The sequence below is a fragment of the Anomaloglossus baeobatrachus genome, chromosome 7 (assembly GCF_048569485.1).
Source record: "Anomaloglossus baeobatrachus isolate aAnoBae1 chromosome 7, aAnoBae1.hap1, whole genome shotgun sequence".
Lineage (NCBI taxonomy): Eukaryota > Metazoa > Chordata > Amphibia > Anura > Aromobatidae > Anomaloglossus > Anomaloglossus baeobatrachus.
Genome location: NC_134359.1, coordinates 261,110,962 through 261,125,655, shown reverse-complemented (window position 1 = coordinate 261,125,655; position 14,694 = coordinate 261,110,962). Strand labels below are relative to the sequence as shown.

Below are 14,694 nucleotides of genomic sequence, written 5' to 3'. Positions count from 1 at the left end.
ATTAGTATTTGGTGCATTGCCCTTACACTGTATGACTTGGGGGAAATGTTTTGGATCTCCTTCCACAAGCTTCTCACAATAGTTGGTGGAATTTGGGCCTATTCTTCCTGACAGTACTGGTGTAGCTGAGCCATTTTTGTAGGTTTGGCTCGCATCGGGCTTTTCAGCTTTGCCCATACATTTTCAGTAGGATTGCGATCAGGGTTGTGATGGCCACTCCTAAACATTGACTTTGTTATCCTTAAGCCACTCTGTAACCAGTTTAGCAGTATACTTCAGGTCATTGTCCATTTAGAAGACTCATTTTCTCTCAAGCTACTGGCTGATGTCTTGAGATATTGCTTCAGTATTGCCACATAATCTTCTTTCCTCATGATGCCATCTATTTTGTGAAGTTCACCAGTCCCTCCTGCAGCAAAACAGCCCCACAACATGATGCTGCCACCCCCGTGTTTCACAGTTGGAATGGTGTTCTTAGGCATGAAAGCTTTTCCCTTTTTCCTCCAAACGTAACGATGGTCATTATGGCCAAACAGTTAAATTTTAGTTTCGTCACACCACAGGACGTGTCCAGAAATTGAGGTCTTTGTTCCTGTGTGCATTTGCAAACATTAATCTGGCTTTGTGTCTTTTGGAGTAATGGCTTCTTTCTGGCAGAGTGGCCTTTCAGCCCATGTTATACAGTACTCGTTTCACTGTGTATAATGAGACAATCTTACCAGCTTCCGCCAGCATCTTCACAAGGTCTTTTGCTTTTGTTCTTGGGTTGATATGCACATGTCTGACCAAAGCCTGTTCTTCTCTGGTACACAGAACCCTTCTCCTTCCTGAGCGGTATGATGGCTGGACATTCCCATCTTGTTTGTACTTGCATATAATTGTTTGTACAGATGAACAAGGCACCTTCAGGTATCTGGAAATTACACCCTAGGATGACCCAGTCTTGTGAAAGTCCACAATTTTCCTGAGATCTTGGCTGATTTCTTCTGACTTTCCCATGATGCTACGCAAAGAAGTGTGTTTCAGCGGTGTGCTTTAAAATACTTCCACAAGTGTGTCTCTAACTCACAGGTTTCCAATAAACCAGAAGCTTCCAAAGACATGACATCTTATAAGCTGGCCCATACTGTTTAAAGGCATAGTGCACTTAGTATTTGGAATCTTTTGATTTTGCAAAAAAGTAATAAAAATGCCTTAAAACATATTTTCTCTCTATCTCTCGGCTGCATGTAGTTCTATGCAGCTGTACGCTCTTGTCTAGAGAGCATCAGGCCTTGCCGGGTGATGCAATGCAAGATGCGCGCAAGTGTGACTCTGGTCTTACGGTGCGCTCACATCTCTCATCGCATCACCCGGCAGCCGCACACTCTACAGACATGAGCGTGCAGCTGCATAGGAGCGTGCGTCTGCCCCCCCCCCCCATATCTCCTTCTACCAACATTTTAATCTCCCGATTCTGGTTCCCATATATGGGTAGCAGAGTCCGCACCGGATCTGGTTTTGTTTTTTTAATTTTAGCAGGGATCTGTCGGTCCCGGTTTCCTTTGAGTCTTCCCAGCTCTAATGCAGATGCGTCGGTTTAGAGAGTCGAGGTAAACGTTTGGTTTCGTCGGTATGTAATAAATAGGGATCAGCGGTCCAGTGCAGTATGTGATGAATATTTTTTCATGAGAATTTGGGAAACTTATGAATTGACCTATAAATGTCTGTCTGTTCTATTCCTAATCAAAGAATTTAGGCTTTTAGTTGAGATATATCATGTAGGTGAAGTGCAGCACAGATTCAAGTAGTGATGTCACCATCTTACTACAGTAAATTTATCACAAACATCAGTCCTGTATGAGTCGGTGTCATTGAAATTGAGGGGTCGGAGGTTTGGCTTACAGTCTCCACAGCCCCGTTTTCAAAGGAGGAAATGTTAAACTGCGCCGCAGCCAAATCCATGGTAGAAAAATGCGCAACGTGTAAAGGTATTTTTTTTAAAAGGTGTTTACCATAATCGCTACTCGTGTCCGCATAGATAAGCGAGAGGCCGCAGTCTGCAGACCCCCATACCGGTGAGGTAGCAATCACACCTGAGTGGGCAGTGAATGGAGATGTGGCCGTGTATGTCCGTGGCGCTCACTATTTACGTGTATCAGACTTGTATAAAACAGCAGAACACACACGTGTGTGTGTGTGTGTGTGTGTGTGTGTGTGTGTGTGTGTGTGTGTGTGTGTGTGTGTGTGTGTGATAGGTCTAATATATAAAACTCAGTGTATGTCCGCTAAAGGAATCTGCACCGTCGCATTTACAATCATTAAATTTTGCGCAGACACCCCATGTGACTCAGGGAATGTCATAGACTATGTTTTGACGGGAAAATGTAACCCTGCGCTTTACAGTTACTCTCCAAAATCCTGCCTCCATTAAACTGAATGTAGGTGGGAGCTACAGGCTATTAATAGCAACTGTCAGTGGTTGCTATAGGAACAAAATAAACTGTTAGTATAAGAAGCTTGTGTGTGAGGTAATAAGATGTCGGTGGGGAGACGGATAGAGAGACAGGAAAAAGTCGGACGTAGAGAGAGTCGGACACTATGCCGGACATTGTATTAATAAACATATAGATATAGATTATATATATGTGTGTATATATATATATATATATATATATATATATATATATATATATATATATATATATATATATATATATATAATTTGTTTAGCATTTGGCCTTTATTTCGAGAGGGTTTTAAGCCCCTTTTTTTTTCCTTTATCGTTTTGGTATGTGAGTGTAAATTGGAGTTTCTGTAGAAAACAAACATCGGGATTACATTAAAATATCACAAAGCTAAAAGGCAGCTGTGCTAACAATCCGTCCTCCAGAAGGGTCAATCACTAGAGGCGGTTGTGGAATAAGTGCATAGAGCCGGGCTGACACAGTGGTCATTGTCTGCTTCGGTTCTTGAGATCTGCTCTGTTTGCTTAAAGGGAATTTGTATTCAGGGTTTCACACCCCAAACTATACTTGTCTTTCAAAGACAAATCCAGCAATACCTTTCCATGACCACTCCGTTCCTCCATTTACTGAGAAATCAGGGTTTGAATTGATTTGCAAATGAGGCTGAAGAGCTATGGTAGATCTGAAGCCTCCCGTCGCTCTAGCTCTATTCCCCGCCCAGCACCTCCTCTGCCTCCTGCTTTCCTGACGGCTCATTTGCATGAAGTCACACAGCATAGAAGCTGTTAGGAAGAAAGAGGCGGCGATTATTGAGGAATAGAGCTGGCGTGACGGAGGCTTCAGATCTACAAATACCCCACATTTGCATATCAATTTAAACGCTGATTTCTCAGTAACGGAGGAACGGACCCGTTATGTAAGGGTATTGCTGGACTTGTCTATGAGAGAGCTATCTGTACATATGAATAGTTTGGGGGGTGACAGAAGAGGAAACTGTTTTTTTAAAGGTAACCTTATCTGATCCATAATGCTTTGCTGAATATTCATGTTTTTGTTTTTTTTCTCCCAATCTCTTTTTAGTATGATACTATGCCTATTCAGTCCAACGTGGTTATGTGCCCCTGCCCATCTCCTTCTCTCGTGATCAGTTCAGATTCCGGGTCTTCGCCCGCCCTGGCAAACTGCAGCCCCCGCACGGCCTCCACCAGCGAGGCCCTCACAGTGGAGTCCGAGCCGCATTCAGTACAACAAGCATCACAACAGCCTCGAAAGAAACGCCCCCAGGACTTCAGGCTCGGCAAAATCCTCGGAGAAGGATCCTTTTCAACAGTGAGTTTTTATTTCTTTGACTCTCTTATTGTACCATTGTCCCGCTGTATGGTTTGGCCGTCTCGAGAATGGGATACACGGCCTCTGGGACACCTAAACACGTGACTTGTGTGATTGTGTAATTTTTCATGTGAAACAGCCAATGAGTGAATTTTTCATTGTTGTGCTATCACTTGCTGTTGTCACCTAGGCTGATGATGCTCAATGCAAACAATCAGAGTTACTATTAGTCAATGTGATATCTGTTGTATACAATGTCGCATACGTATTGAGTGAAAATTTATTTATATATGGATGTTGACGACAGATGGAGAGTAGAGATGAGCGGCCCCATGGATGTTCGGCTCCAGCCGGACTCTATTTAAGTTTGATTCGGGGCCTAAACTTGACCTTGGACCCCAAACCCCATATAAGTCAATGGGGACCCGAACTTTGGTGCTGTAAAATGGTTGTAGTAAGGGCTACGGCGCTGATAAATGGGGGTAAGAGCAGGACAATTGCCCTGCAAAGAAATATGGATAAGGAAGAATCATAATAAATATAATAATAATAATTAATAAAAGAAAAATGACGTGGGTTCCCACCTATTTGTGATAACCAGTGCAGGTAAAGTAGGCAACTGTGGGCTGCATCCCTCAGCTGTCATGTTTACCTTGGCTAACTATCAAAAATAAAGGGGATCCCACGCCATTTTTTAATTATTATTATAATTATTATTGTATTATTTATTTTATTTTCTTCGGCGCTCCATTGGGAGACCCAGACGATTGGTGTATAGCTACTGCCTCCGGAGGCCACACAAAGCATTACACTAAAAAGTGTAAGGCCCCTCCCCTTCTGGCTATACACCCCCCGTGGGATCACGGGCTGCTCAGTTTTCAAGCTTTGTGCGAAGGAGGTCAGACATCCACGCATAGCTCCACTGTTTAGTCAGCAGTAGCTGCTGACTATATCGGATGGAAGAAAAGAGGGCCCATGCTAAAGGGCCCCCAGCATGCTCCCTTCTCACCCCACTCTTGTTGGCGGTGTTTGTTAAGGTTGAGGTACCCATTGCGGGTACGGAGGCTGGAGCCCACATGCTGTTTTCCTTCCCCATCCCCCTGAGGGCTCTGGTGAAGTGGGATCTTACCGGCCTCCAGGCTCTGAGGCCGGGCTCCATCCACAGACCCGGAGATCCTGCTGGATACGGAGCTGGGTACCGTCAGGGACAAGGCCCTGCAACATTCAGGTACTCTGTGTCCCCGTACAGACAGGCACAGACACACTCCAGCGTTGCTGGGTGTTCTAGTGCGCCGGGGACAGTAGCGCTGCGCGCTTGGGTTATACTCACTGCAGCTTAGCTGAGTGAGTTTATGTGTGGGGAACTACCGCGCCGGCCGCCCCCGGAGACTGCGGCGCGGCTGAGACTTGTGGTGCGCCGGGGACTTCGCGCCGTCCGTGCTTTTACGACGGCAGCGCTTATAAATCTAGTCCCCGGCTTCTGCGGCCTAGTTACGTTTCGTTCCCGCCCCCAGCCCTGTCAGTCAGGGAAGGGGAGAGACGCTGTACAATAGTCAGCGCCGAGGGCTGGAGTCTTATTTACATACTCCAGCCCTCTCACTGGGCACAGTGGGACGCCAGTTTCCCGCTCTTTGTCTGCAGCACGCCCACGGCCCGCCCCTCTTCACAGGACGCCGGCAGCCATTCCTGCACGCAGTCTGAGCTGGAGAACGGACATAGCCCTGGGAGACCCAGACAGGGGATTCTGGCGACCACACACCCGCTGTTAAGCGGGCGGTAAGCAGCACCTAGGTGCTGACCCCACTAGTGCCACAGTGTTGTTTTTGTGTACTTTTGTCTGTACCTATATATTGCACTGTACGGTCGCTTCTTGGCTTATACCCCTATATTGCTCTGAGGAGACAACAGCATGTCATCCGCAAAAAGCAAGGGTGCCAAGGCACAGGCTTTATATGCTGCCTGTACCGCATGTGGGGCTGATCTACCGGCAGGTTCCACTGACCCCCATTGTGTGCAATGTTCGGTCCCTGTGCCACTTCGTCAGCCGGAGTCTATGCTAGTAGTGGCCCAGGCAGAGACGCCTGTGAAACCTGCCCCGGTGACGGGGACAGAGTTTGCAGTTTTTGCTGATAAGATGTCTGTGACTATGACAAAAATTCTAGAAACTTTGCAGTCCAGGCCGGTCACTCAGACCATGGGCACTGCTGATTCAATGTTCCCCGGTCCCCCTCAGTTGGAACTAATCCGTGCTCCAAGGGGGTCCCAGGCATCACAGGCTGAAGGCTCTGACTCGGACGACAGTCCCAGGCAGCCTAAGCGAGCTCGCTGGGAGAGACCCTCGGCGTCATCACGCTGGTCAGGGTCTCAGCGAGAGGATTCTCTGTATGATGAGACAGAGCTAGGTGATCAGGAGTCAAATCCTGAGACTGCTCTCAACCTGGATACCCCTGATGGTGACGCCATGGTGAATGATCTTATAGCGGCCATCAATAGACTGCTGGATATTTCTCCTCCAGCGGAGGAGGCAGCAGCACAGCAGGAGAAATTCCATTTCAGGTATCCCAAACGTAAATTGAGTACTTTTCTGGACCACGCTGACTTCAGAGAAGCAGTCCAGAAACACCATGCTTATCCAGATAAGCGTTTCTCCAAACGTATTAAGGATACACGTTATCCCTTTCCCCCTGACGTGGTCAAACGCTGGACCCAGTGTCCAAAGGTGGACCCCCCAATCTCCAGGCTTGCGGCTAGATCCATAGTTGCAGTGGAAGATGGGGCTTCACTTAAAGATGCCAATGACAGACAGATGGACCTTTGGTTGAAATCTGTCTATGAAGCTATCGGCGCGTCGTTTGCTCCAGCATTCGCAGCCGTGTGGGCACTCCAAGCTATTTCAGCTGGTCTGGCGCAGGTGGACTCTGTCATACGTCCATCAGTGCCGCAAGTGGCGTCCTTGACCTCGCAAATGTCTGCGTTTGCGACTTACGCTATCAGTGCGGTCTTGGACTCTACCAGCCGTACGTCAATGGCGTCCGCCAACTCTGTGGTTTTACGCAGAGCCTTATGGTTAAAGGAATGGAAAGCAGATTCTGCTTCCAAAAAATGCTTAACCAGTTTGCCATTATCTCAAGACAGACTGTTTGGTGAGCAATTGGCTGAAATCATTAAACAGTCCAAGGGTAAGGACTCTTCCTTACCCCAGCCCAGATCAAGCAAACCTCAACAGTGGAGGGGACAGTCGAGGTTTCGGTCCTTTCGAGGTTCGGGCAGGGCCCAATTCTCCTCGTCCAAAAGGACTCAGAAGGAGCAGAGGAGCTCAGATTCCTGGCGGACTCACTCACGCCCAAAGAAAGCAGCCGGAGGAACCGCTTCCAAGCCGGCTGCCTCATGACTTTCGGCCTCCTCTCTCCGCATCCTCGGTCGGTGGCAGGCTCTCCCGCTTTTGCGGCATTTGGCTGTCACAGGTCAAGGACCGGTGGGTAACAGACATTTTGTCTCATGGGTACCGGATAGAGTTCAGTTCTCGTCCTCCGCCTCGGTTCTTCAGAACTTCCCCACATCCCGACCGAGCCGATGCTCTTCTGCAGGCGGTGTGCTCTCTAAGGGCAGAAGGAGTGGTGATCCCTGTTCCTCTTCAGGAACGAGGTCAAGGTTTTTACTCCAATCTGTTTGTGGTGCCAAAAAAGGACGGCTCTTTCCGTCCTGTTCTGGACCTAAAACTGCTCAACAAGCACGTGAAAACCAAGCGGTTCCGGATGGAATCTCTCCGCTCCGTCATTGCCTCAATGTCTCAAGGAGATTTCCTAGCATCAATAGACATCAAGGATGCTTATCTCCACGTGCCGATTGCTCCAGAGCACCAGCGTTTTCTACGCTTCGTTATAGGAGACGAACACCTTCAGTTCGTAGCCCTGCCATTTGGTCTGGCGACAGCCCCACGGGTTTTCACCAAGGTCATGGCAGCAGTGGTAGCAGTCTTGCACTCTCAGGGACACTCGGTGATCCCTTACTTGGACGATCTACTTGTCAAGGCACCCTCTCAAGAGGCATGCCAACACAGCCTGAACGTTGCGCTGGAGACTCTCCAGACTTTCGGGTGGATCATCAACTTTTCAAAGTCAAATCTGTCACCGACCCAATCACTAACATATCTTGGCATGGAGTTTCATACTCTCTCAGCGATAGTGAAGCTTCCGATGGACAAGCAGCGTTCACTACAGACAGGGGTGCACTCTCTCCTTCAAGGCCAGTCGCACCCCTTAAGACGCCTCATGCACTTCCTGGGGAAGATGGTGGCAGCAATGGAGGCAGTCCCGTTTGCGCAGTTTCATCTGCGCCCACTTCAATGGGACATTCTCCGCCAATGGGACGGGAAGTCGACGTCCTTAGACAGGAAAGTCTCCCTTTCCCAGACGGCCAAGGACTCTCTTCAATGGTGGCTTCTTCCCACCTCATTATCACAAGGAAGGTCCTTCCTACCCCCATCCTGGGCGGTGGTCACGACAGACGCGAGTCTGTCAGGGTGGGGAGCAGTTTTTCTCCACCACAGGGCTCAGGGTACGTGGACTCAGCAGGAGTCCACCCTTCAGATCAATGTTCTGGAAATCAGGGCAGTGTATCTTGCCCTACAGGCCTTCCAGCAGTGGCTGGAAGGAAAGCAGATCCGAATTCAGTCGGACAACTCCACAGCGGTGGCATACATCAACCACCAAGGCGGGACACGCAGTCGGCAAGCCTTCCAGGAAGTCCGGCGGATTCTGATGTGGGTGGAAGCCACGGCCTCCACCATATCCGCAGTTCACATCCCCGGCGTAGAAAACTGGGAAGCGGACTTCCTCAGTCGCCAGGGCATGGACGCAGGGGAATGGTCCCTTCACCCGGACGTGTTTCAGGAAATCTGTCGCCGCTGGGGAAGGCCGGACGTCGACCTAATGGCGTCCCGGCACAACAACAAGGTCCCAACTTTCATGGCACGGTCTCGCGATCAAAGAGCTCTGGCGGCAGACGCCTTAGTGCAAGATTGGTCGCAGTTCCAGCTGCCCTATGTGTTTCCCCCTCTGGCACTCTTGCCCAGAGTGCTACGCAAGATCAGGTCCGATTGCCGCCGCGTCCTGCTCGTCGCCCCAGACTGGCCGAGGAGGTCGTGGTATCCGGATCTGTGGCATCTCACGGTCGGCCAACCGTGGGCGCTACCAGACCGGCCAGACTTACTGTCACAAGGGCCGTTTTTCCATCTGAATTCTACGGCCCTGAACCTGACTGTGTGGCCATTGAGTCCTGGATACTAGCATCTTCAGGATTATCTCAAGGGGTCGTGGCCACCATGAGACAGGCTAGGAAGCCCACGTCTGCTAAGATCTACCACAGAACGTGGAAGATTTTCTTATCCTGGTGCTCGGCACAGGGAGTGTCCCCCTGGCCATTTGCATTGCCTACTTTTCTTTCCTTCCTGCAATCTGGTTTGGAAAAAGGCTTATCGCTCAGCTCCCTTAAAGGGCAAGTCTCAGCGCTATCGGTATTTTTTCAAAAGCGTCTAGCACGTCTTCCTCAGGTACGCACGTTCCTGCAGGGGGTTTGTCACATCGTCCCTCCGTACAAACGGCCGTTAGATCCATGGGATCTGAACAGGGTACTAGTTGCTCTCCAGAAGCCGCCCTTCGAGCCTCTGAGGGATGTTTCACTTTCTCGACTCTCACAGAAAGTGGCCTTTCTGGTAGCGGTCACGTCTCTTCGGAGGGTATCCGAGCTGGCAGCGCTGTCATCCAAAGCTCCCTTCCTGGTTTTTCACCAGGACAAGGTAGTGCTGCGCCCGATTCAGGAGTTTCTCCCTAAGGTGGTATCCTCTTTTCATCTCAATCAGGATATCTCCTTACCTTCCTTTTGTCCTCATCCAGTTCATCGGTATGAAAAGGATTTGCATTTGTTGGATCTCGTGAGAGCACTCAGAATCTACATTTCCCGCACGGCGCCCCTGCGCCGCTCGGATGCACTCTTTGTCCTTGTCGCTGGTAAGCGCAAAGGATCGCAGGCTTCCAAATCCACCCTGGCTCGATGGATCAAGGAACCAATTCTTGAAGCCTACCGTTCTGCTGGGCTTCCGGTTCCATCAGGGCTGAAGGCCCATTCTACCAGAGCCGTGGGTGCGTCCTGGGCATTACGACACCAGGCTACGGCTCAACAGGTGTGCCAGGCAGCTACCTGGTCGAGTCTGCACACTTTCACCAAACATTATCAGGTGCATACCTACGCTTCGGCGGACGCCAGCCTAGGTAGAAGAGTCCTGCAGGCGGCGGTTGCCTCCTCGTAGGGGAGGGCTGTTTTGCAGCTCTAACTTGAGGTATTAATTTACCCACCCAGGGACTGCTTTTGGACGTCCCAATCGTCTGGGTCTCCCAATGGAGCGCCGAAGAAGAAGGGAATTTTGTTACTTACCGTAAATTCCTTTTCTTCTAGCTCCAATTGGGAGACCCAGCACCCGCCCTGTTTCCTTCGGGATTTTTGTTTTTTTCGGGTACACATGTTGTTCATGTTGAACGGTTTCAGTTCTCCGATGTTACTTCGGATTGAATTTGTTTAAACCAGTTATTGGCTTTCCTCCTTCTTGCTTTAGCACTAAAACTGAGCAGCCCGTGATCCCACGGGGGGTGTATAGCCAGAAGGGGAGGGGCCTTACACTTTTTAGTGTAATGCTTTGTGTGGCCTCCGGAGGCAGTAGCTATACACCAATCGTCTGGGTCTCCCAATTGGAGCTAGAAGAAAAGGAATTTACGGTAAGTAACAAAATTCCCTTCTTTTCTTCAATAATTTAATTAAAAAAAACAAACAAAAAACGGAGTGGGGTCCCCCTTTTTCTTGATAATCGGCCACTGTAAGCAGAGAGCTGGGGGCTGTCTGCTTTTACAAACTTTATTCCGCATCCGAACTCGGACACTAACTTCCATGAAAAGTTCACTGATCCCTAATGAGATCTGGGATTCCCTTGGTCCGAGGCCTGGGGATTCCCTTGGTCCGAGGCCTGGGGATTCCCTTGGTCCGAGGCCTGGGGATTCCCTTGGTCCGAGGCCTGGGGATTCCCTTGGTCCGAGGCCTGGGGATTCCCTTGGTCCGAGGCCTGGGGATTCCCTTGGTCCGAGGCCTGGGGATTCCCTTGGTCCGAGGCCTGGGGATTCCCTTGGTCCGAGGCCTGGGGATTCCCTTGGTCCGAGGCCTGGGGATTCCCTTGGTCCGAGGCCTGGGGATTCCCTTGGTCCGAGGCCTGGGGATTCCCTTGGTCCGAGGCCTGGGGATTCCCTTGGTCCGAGGCCTGGGGATTCCCTTGGTCCGAGGCCTGGGGATTCCCTTGGTCCGAGGCCTGGGGATTCCCTTGGTCCGAGGCCTGGGGATTCCCTTGGTCCGAGGCCTGGGGATTCCCTTGGTCCGAGGCCTGGGGATTCCCTTGGTCCGAGGCCTGGGGATTCCCTTGGTCCGAGGCCTGGGGATTCCCTTGGTCCGAGGCCTGGGGATTCCCTTGGTCCGAGGCCTGGGGATTCCCTTGGTCCGAGGCCTGGGGATTCCCTTGGTCCGAGGCCTGGGGATTCCCTTGGTCCGAGGCCTGGGGATTCCCTTAGTCCTCCTGGTAAGGTCGCAGTAGAAAAAGTGTAAGGAACCCCAATCTAATGTGAATGAGACTGGGATAGAATGAAAGATTGAGCATGTTGGATTTTAACATGCCCCCCCGCTCCTTTGTTCTGATGGGAGATGAGATATCTGATAACTTATTTCCCTTTCTGTATTGAGAATTAAAACTTGGATGGGTTAGCAAAGCCTTCATATGTATAAAAGGGTCACAAGTACAAGCTGGTGGCTGAGGTTCTGCACTCTCACATGGTGTCTCCATCTTTCTGTAAATATCGGCCTCTGACGTATGGGAAGGGTTTCCTCATTACACGCTTGTCATGCAGGATATATTAATCAGTCTCATGACTATTCATGAGCCGGGATCCTCTTGTGGATCTGTAGAAGCCAGAAGGAAACACCGAACAGGCCTCACTAATCATTAATGCCTCAGCCTCATTGCAGCTACGTACAGAGTGTAGAAATGGAACTCTTCCTTTTTTTTTGTTTTTTTGTTTTTTTTTTTTTTTTAATAAGGGTTGTCCAATCTGTGAGCATCCCCTTTTTAAAAAACATATTGGAGAATAAGCAGCTCAGAGAGGCGCAAAGTCTTATTCTAGAGAACCAAGCCCGTTGATTTACATAGCAACTGTTATTCTTCATTTTCCCCTGTGGTGGCGCTTGCAAGGAAATGGAAGATTTGCTTCCAAATTCTCACTCTGCCTATAGTGGTCTTTAGGGTCCCATCATCAAGACCACCTGTGACCCCCTTTTATAAAAGGAAAGGCCTTTTAATAAATGACCACACATGGGTAGTTTTCTGTGTAGGATCGGATAGCACACTGAAGCTCTTCCGTGTGCCATCAGTTCCTATAAAAAAACATATCGGAGTCCATATGTCCGTTCCGTTATTATGGAACATGTTCCATTCTGTTCTGCAATTGCGGACCGTGACTCAATACAAGTCAGTGGGCCCACAAAATCCCCGGAAGCCACACGGAAGCACTTCCATGTGACTTCCGTCATTTGGCCATGTCGTCTGTGCCCCACTCCTGCGCCAGCCCTGCAACTACCTCATGATGTTAGCTCAGGTCGCTGCACTGCTCTTCCAGTCAGTGGGGAACTTTCTGTTCTTCATTGACTAGGACAGGGAGTATGGTATGGATCGTTGTGGGACTCCCTATTGGATTACGCCATACCCGGATTTGTTTTTTCTTCTTCAATAAATTGGTGAAAAAGGGAATGTGTTGTGGAGTGTTTTGTTTTTTATTTTATTTTATTTTTTATTTATTTTTTTTTTGTTTTTTTTTGTTATTACTGACTGGGTTGGTGATGTCGGGTATCTGATAAACGCCGTGACATCACTAACCCTAGGGCTTGATGCCAGGTGACATTACACAGCTGGAATCAACCCCATATATTACCCCGTTTGCCACTGCACAAGGAAAATGGGATGAGCTTGGGCAAAGCGCTAGGATTGGCGCAACTAATGGATGCGCCACTGCTGGAGCGGCTGCGGCCTGCTATTTTTAGATTGGGGAGGGTCAAATAACCATGGATCTCCCTAGTCTGAGAATACCAGACCACAGCTATCTGCTTTACCTTGGCTGGTGATTTAATTTGGGAGTGCCCCTATGTTTTTTGTTTTAAATTATATAATTTAAAATAACAGCGTGGGGTGCCCTCTGTCTTGGATTACCAGCCAAAGTGAAGCTGCCAGCTGCGGTCTGGAGGCTGCAGCCGTCTGCTTTACCCAAGCTGGCTACATAAAAGAGAGGGGGCCCCACTTAGGTTTTTTTTTTTATTTATTGTCGAAGTACAAGGCTAAACACCCTTTAGTGCCACATGAAAGGGTGCAAGATTACATGATGCTGGGGAGTGGAACCTTATATATGTCTTTCTCATCTCTCTGTCCCCCTCTCTGTCCCCCTCTCTATCTTTCTAGCTTTTGACTGTATGTTACCCTCCTTTGTTTGTTTGCAGTCTGCAAAAAAGTGGAAGACACACGGACCATATACGGAACAGATATGTTTTCTTTATCGTTCCTATGGGAGACCCAGACAATGGGTGTATAGCTTCTGCCTCCGGAGGACACACAAAGTACTACACTCAAAAGTGTAGCTCCTCCCTCTGAGCTTATACACCCCCTGGAGAACCAGATCTAGCCAGTTTATCGCTTTGTGTTCAGGAGGCATACATCCACACATACATTCTCATCTGATTTTTGGAAAGAGTTTGAAGAAAAGCGGGTCCAAGTCTGGACCCCCGGCATGTCCCTTCTCACCCCACTGTGTCGGCGGTGCTGTTAAGGTTGATTCCAAGGCTGGAGCCTTACATGCCGTGCTCCTTCACCATCCCTCCTGGGCTCTGGCTTGAAGTGGGAGCCAGCACGGTTCTCCATGCTTGACAGGAGACCGTTCTCCATCCGCAGCCCTTCAGGATCCTGCTGGACCAGAGCACTCATCCCCAGGGACTTGGAACCCTGCGTCTCAGCAAGCTAAGTACCTGAGACGTTTATATATTGGGGGTCCCTGTACTTTATTGTTGTGGGAGAGTGTGCTGAGTGTGTTTTTATGACATTTCCGGCGGGTCCTCTGGCTGTCGCCTGAGAACCGCGCCGATGGTGCCTGCGCGCCGGCCGCACCGCTCAAATTTAGGCCCCGGCTTCGCCGGAGGCCTAGTTTCGGTTTCACTGCCCTCGCATGTCATTCATGCAGAGGGACAGCGCGGCTCCGCCCAGCGGCCATTCTGCACAGGGGAGGGACACTCCTCACTGAGTACATATCTCCTCCCCTGTAAGTCTCTATGGCCCTCCAGATCCCGCTCCCAGAGTAAGTCCCGCCCCCTCTCTTCGCTCCGGCGGCCATTTTCTCAGCGTTTTCCCTGCGATCAGCACTGGTCTGCAGCATCCCTGCTGAGGTGCTTGGGGGTCCGGGCTTCGGGATCTGGAGGGCACACAACACCGCTCCAGCGGTCTGGTAAGCCACAACCTCTGGTTGTGGACCTCTGTATATACTCTCTGGGGGTCATTCTGGCAGAGCCCCCACTCCAGCAGCATGTCTCACACGAGGAGCAAGGCTCCAAAGCTGTATTCGGTATGCACTGCATGTAAGCTCCTACTGCCTGAACCGAGCACCTATCCACATTGTGATGCCTGCTCTAACCTGACGATGCCTCAGCCTGGAATCGCCCCCCAGTGGTCTCTCCGGCTGCTCCGGCTCCTGTGGCTGAACCCCCGGCTTGGGTAGAATCCTTATCTAGGTCTATCTCCCAGTCTTTTGCCGACTCCATGGGACTTCTGTCCAGGACTTTGCTGAACATGCAT

The 14,694-nt window shown here is 49.9% G+C and overlaps 1 protein-coding gene across 1 annotated transcript in view; it reads left to right on the top strand.

The window, feature by feature from the left end:
* The window catches only part of PDPK1 (3-phosphoinositide dependent protein kinase 1), a 104,533-nt gene that overhangs the window by 30,806 nt on the left and 59,033 nt on the right, over positions 1-14,694 (top strand). The window contains exon 2 of the mRNA XM_075319194.1: positions 3,528-3,776. Coding sequence (XP_075175309.1) covers positions 3,528-3,776 — 249 coding nt within the window. The remainder of the gene's footprint in view (positions 1-3,527; positions 3,777-14,694) is intronic.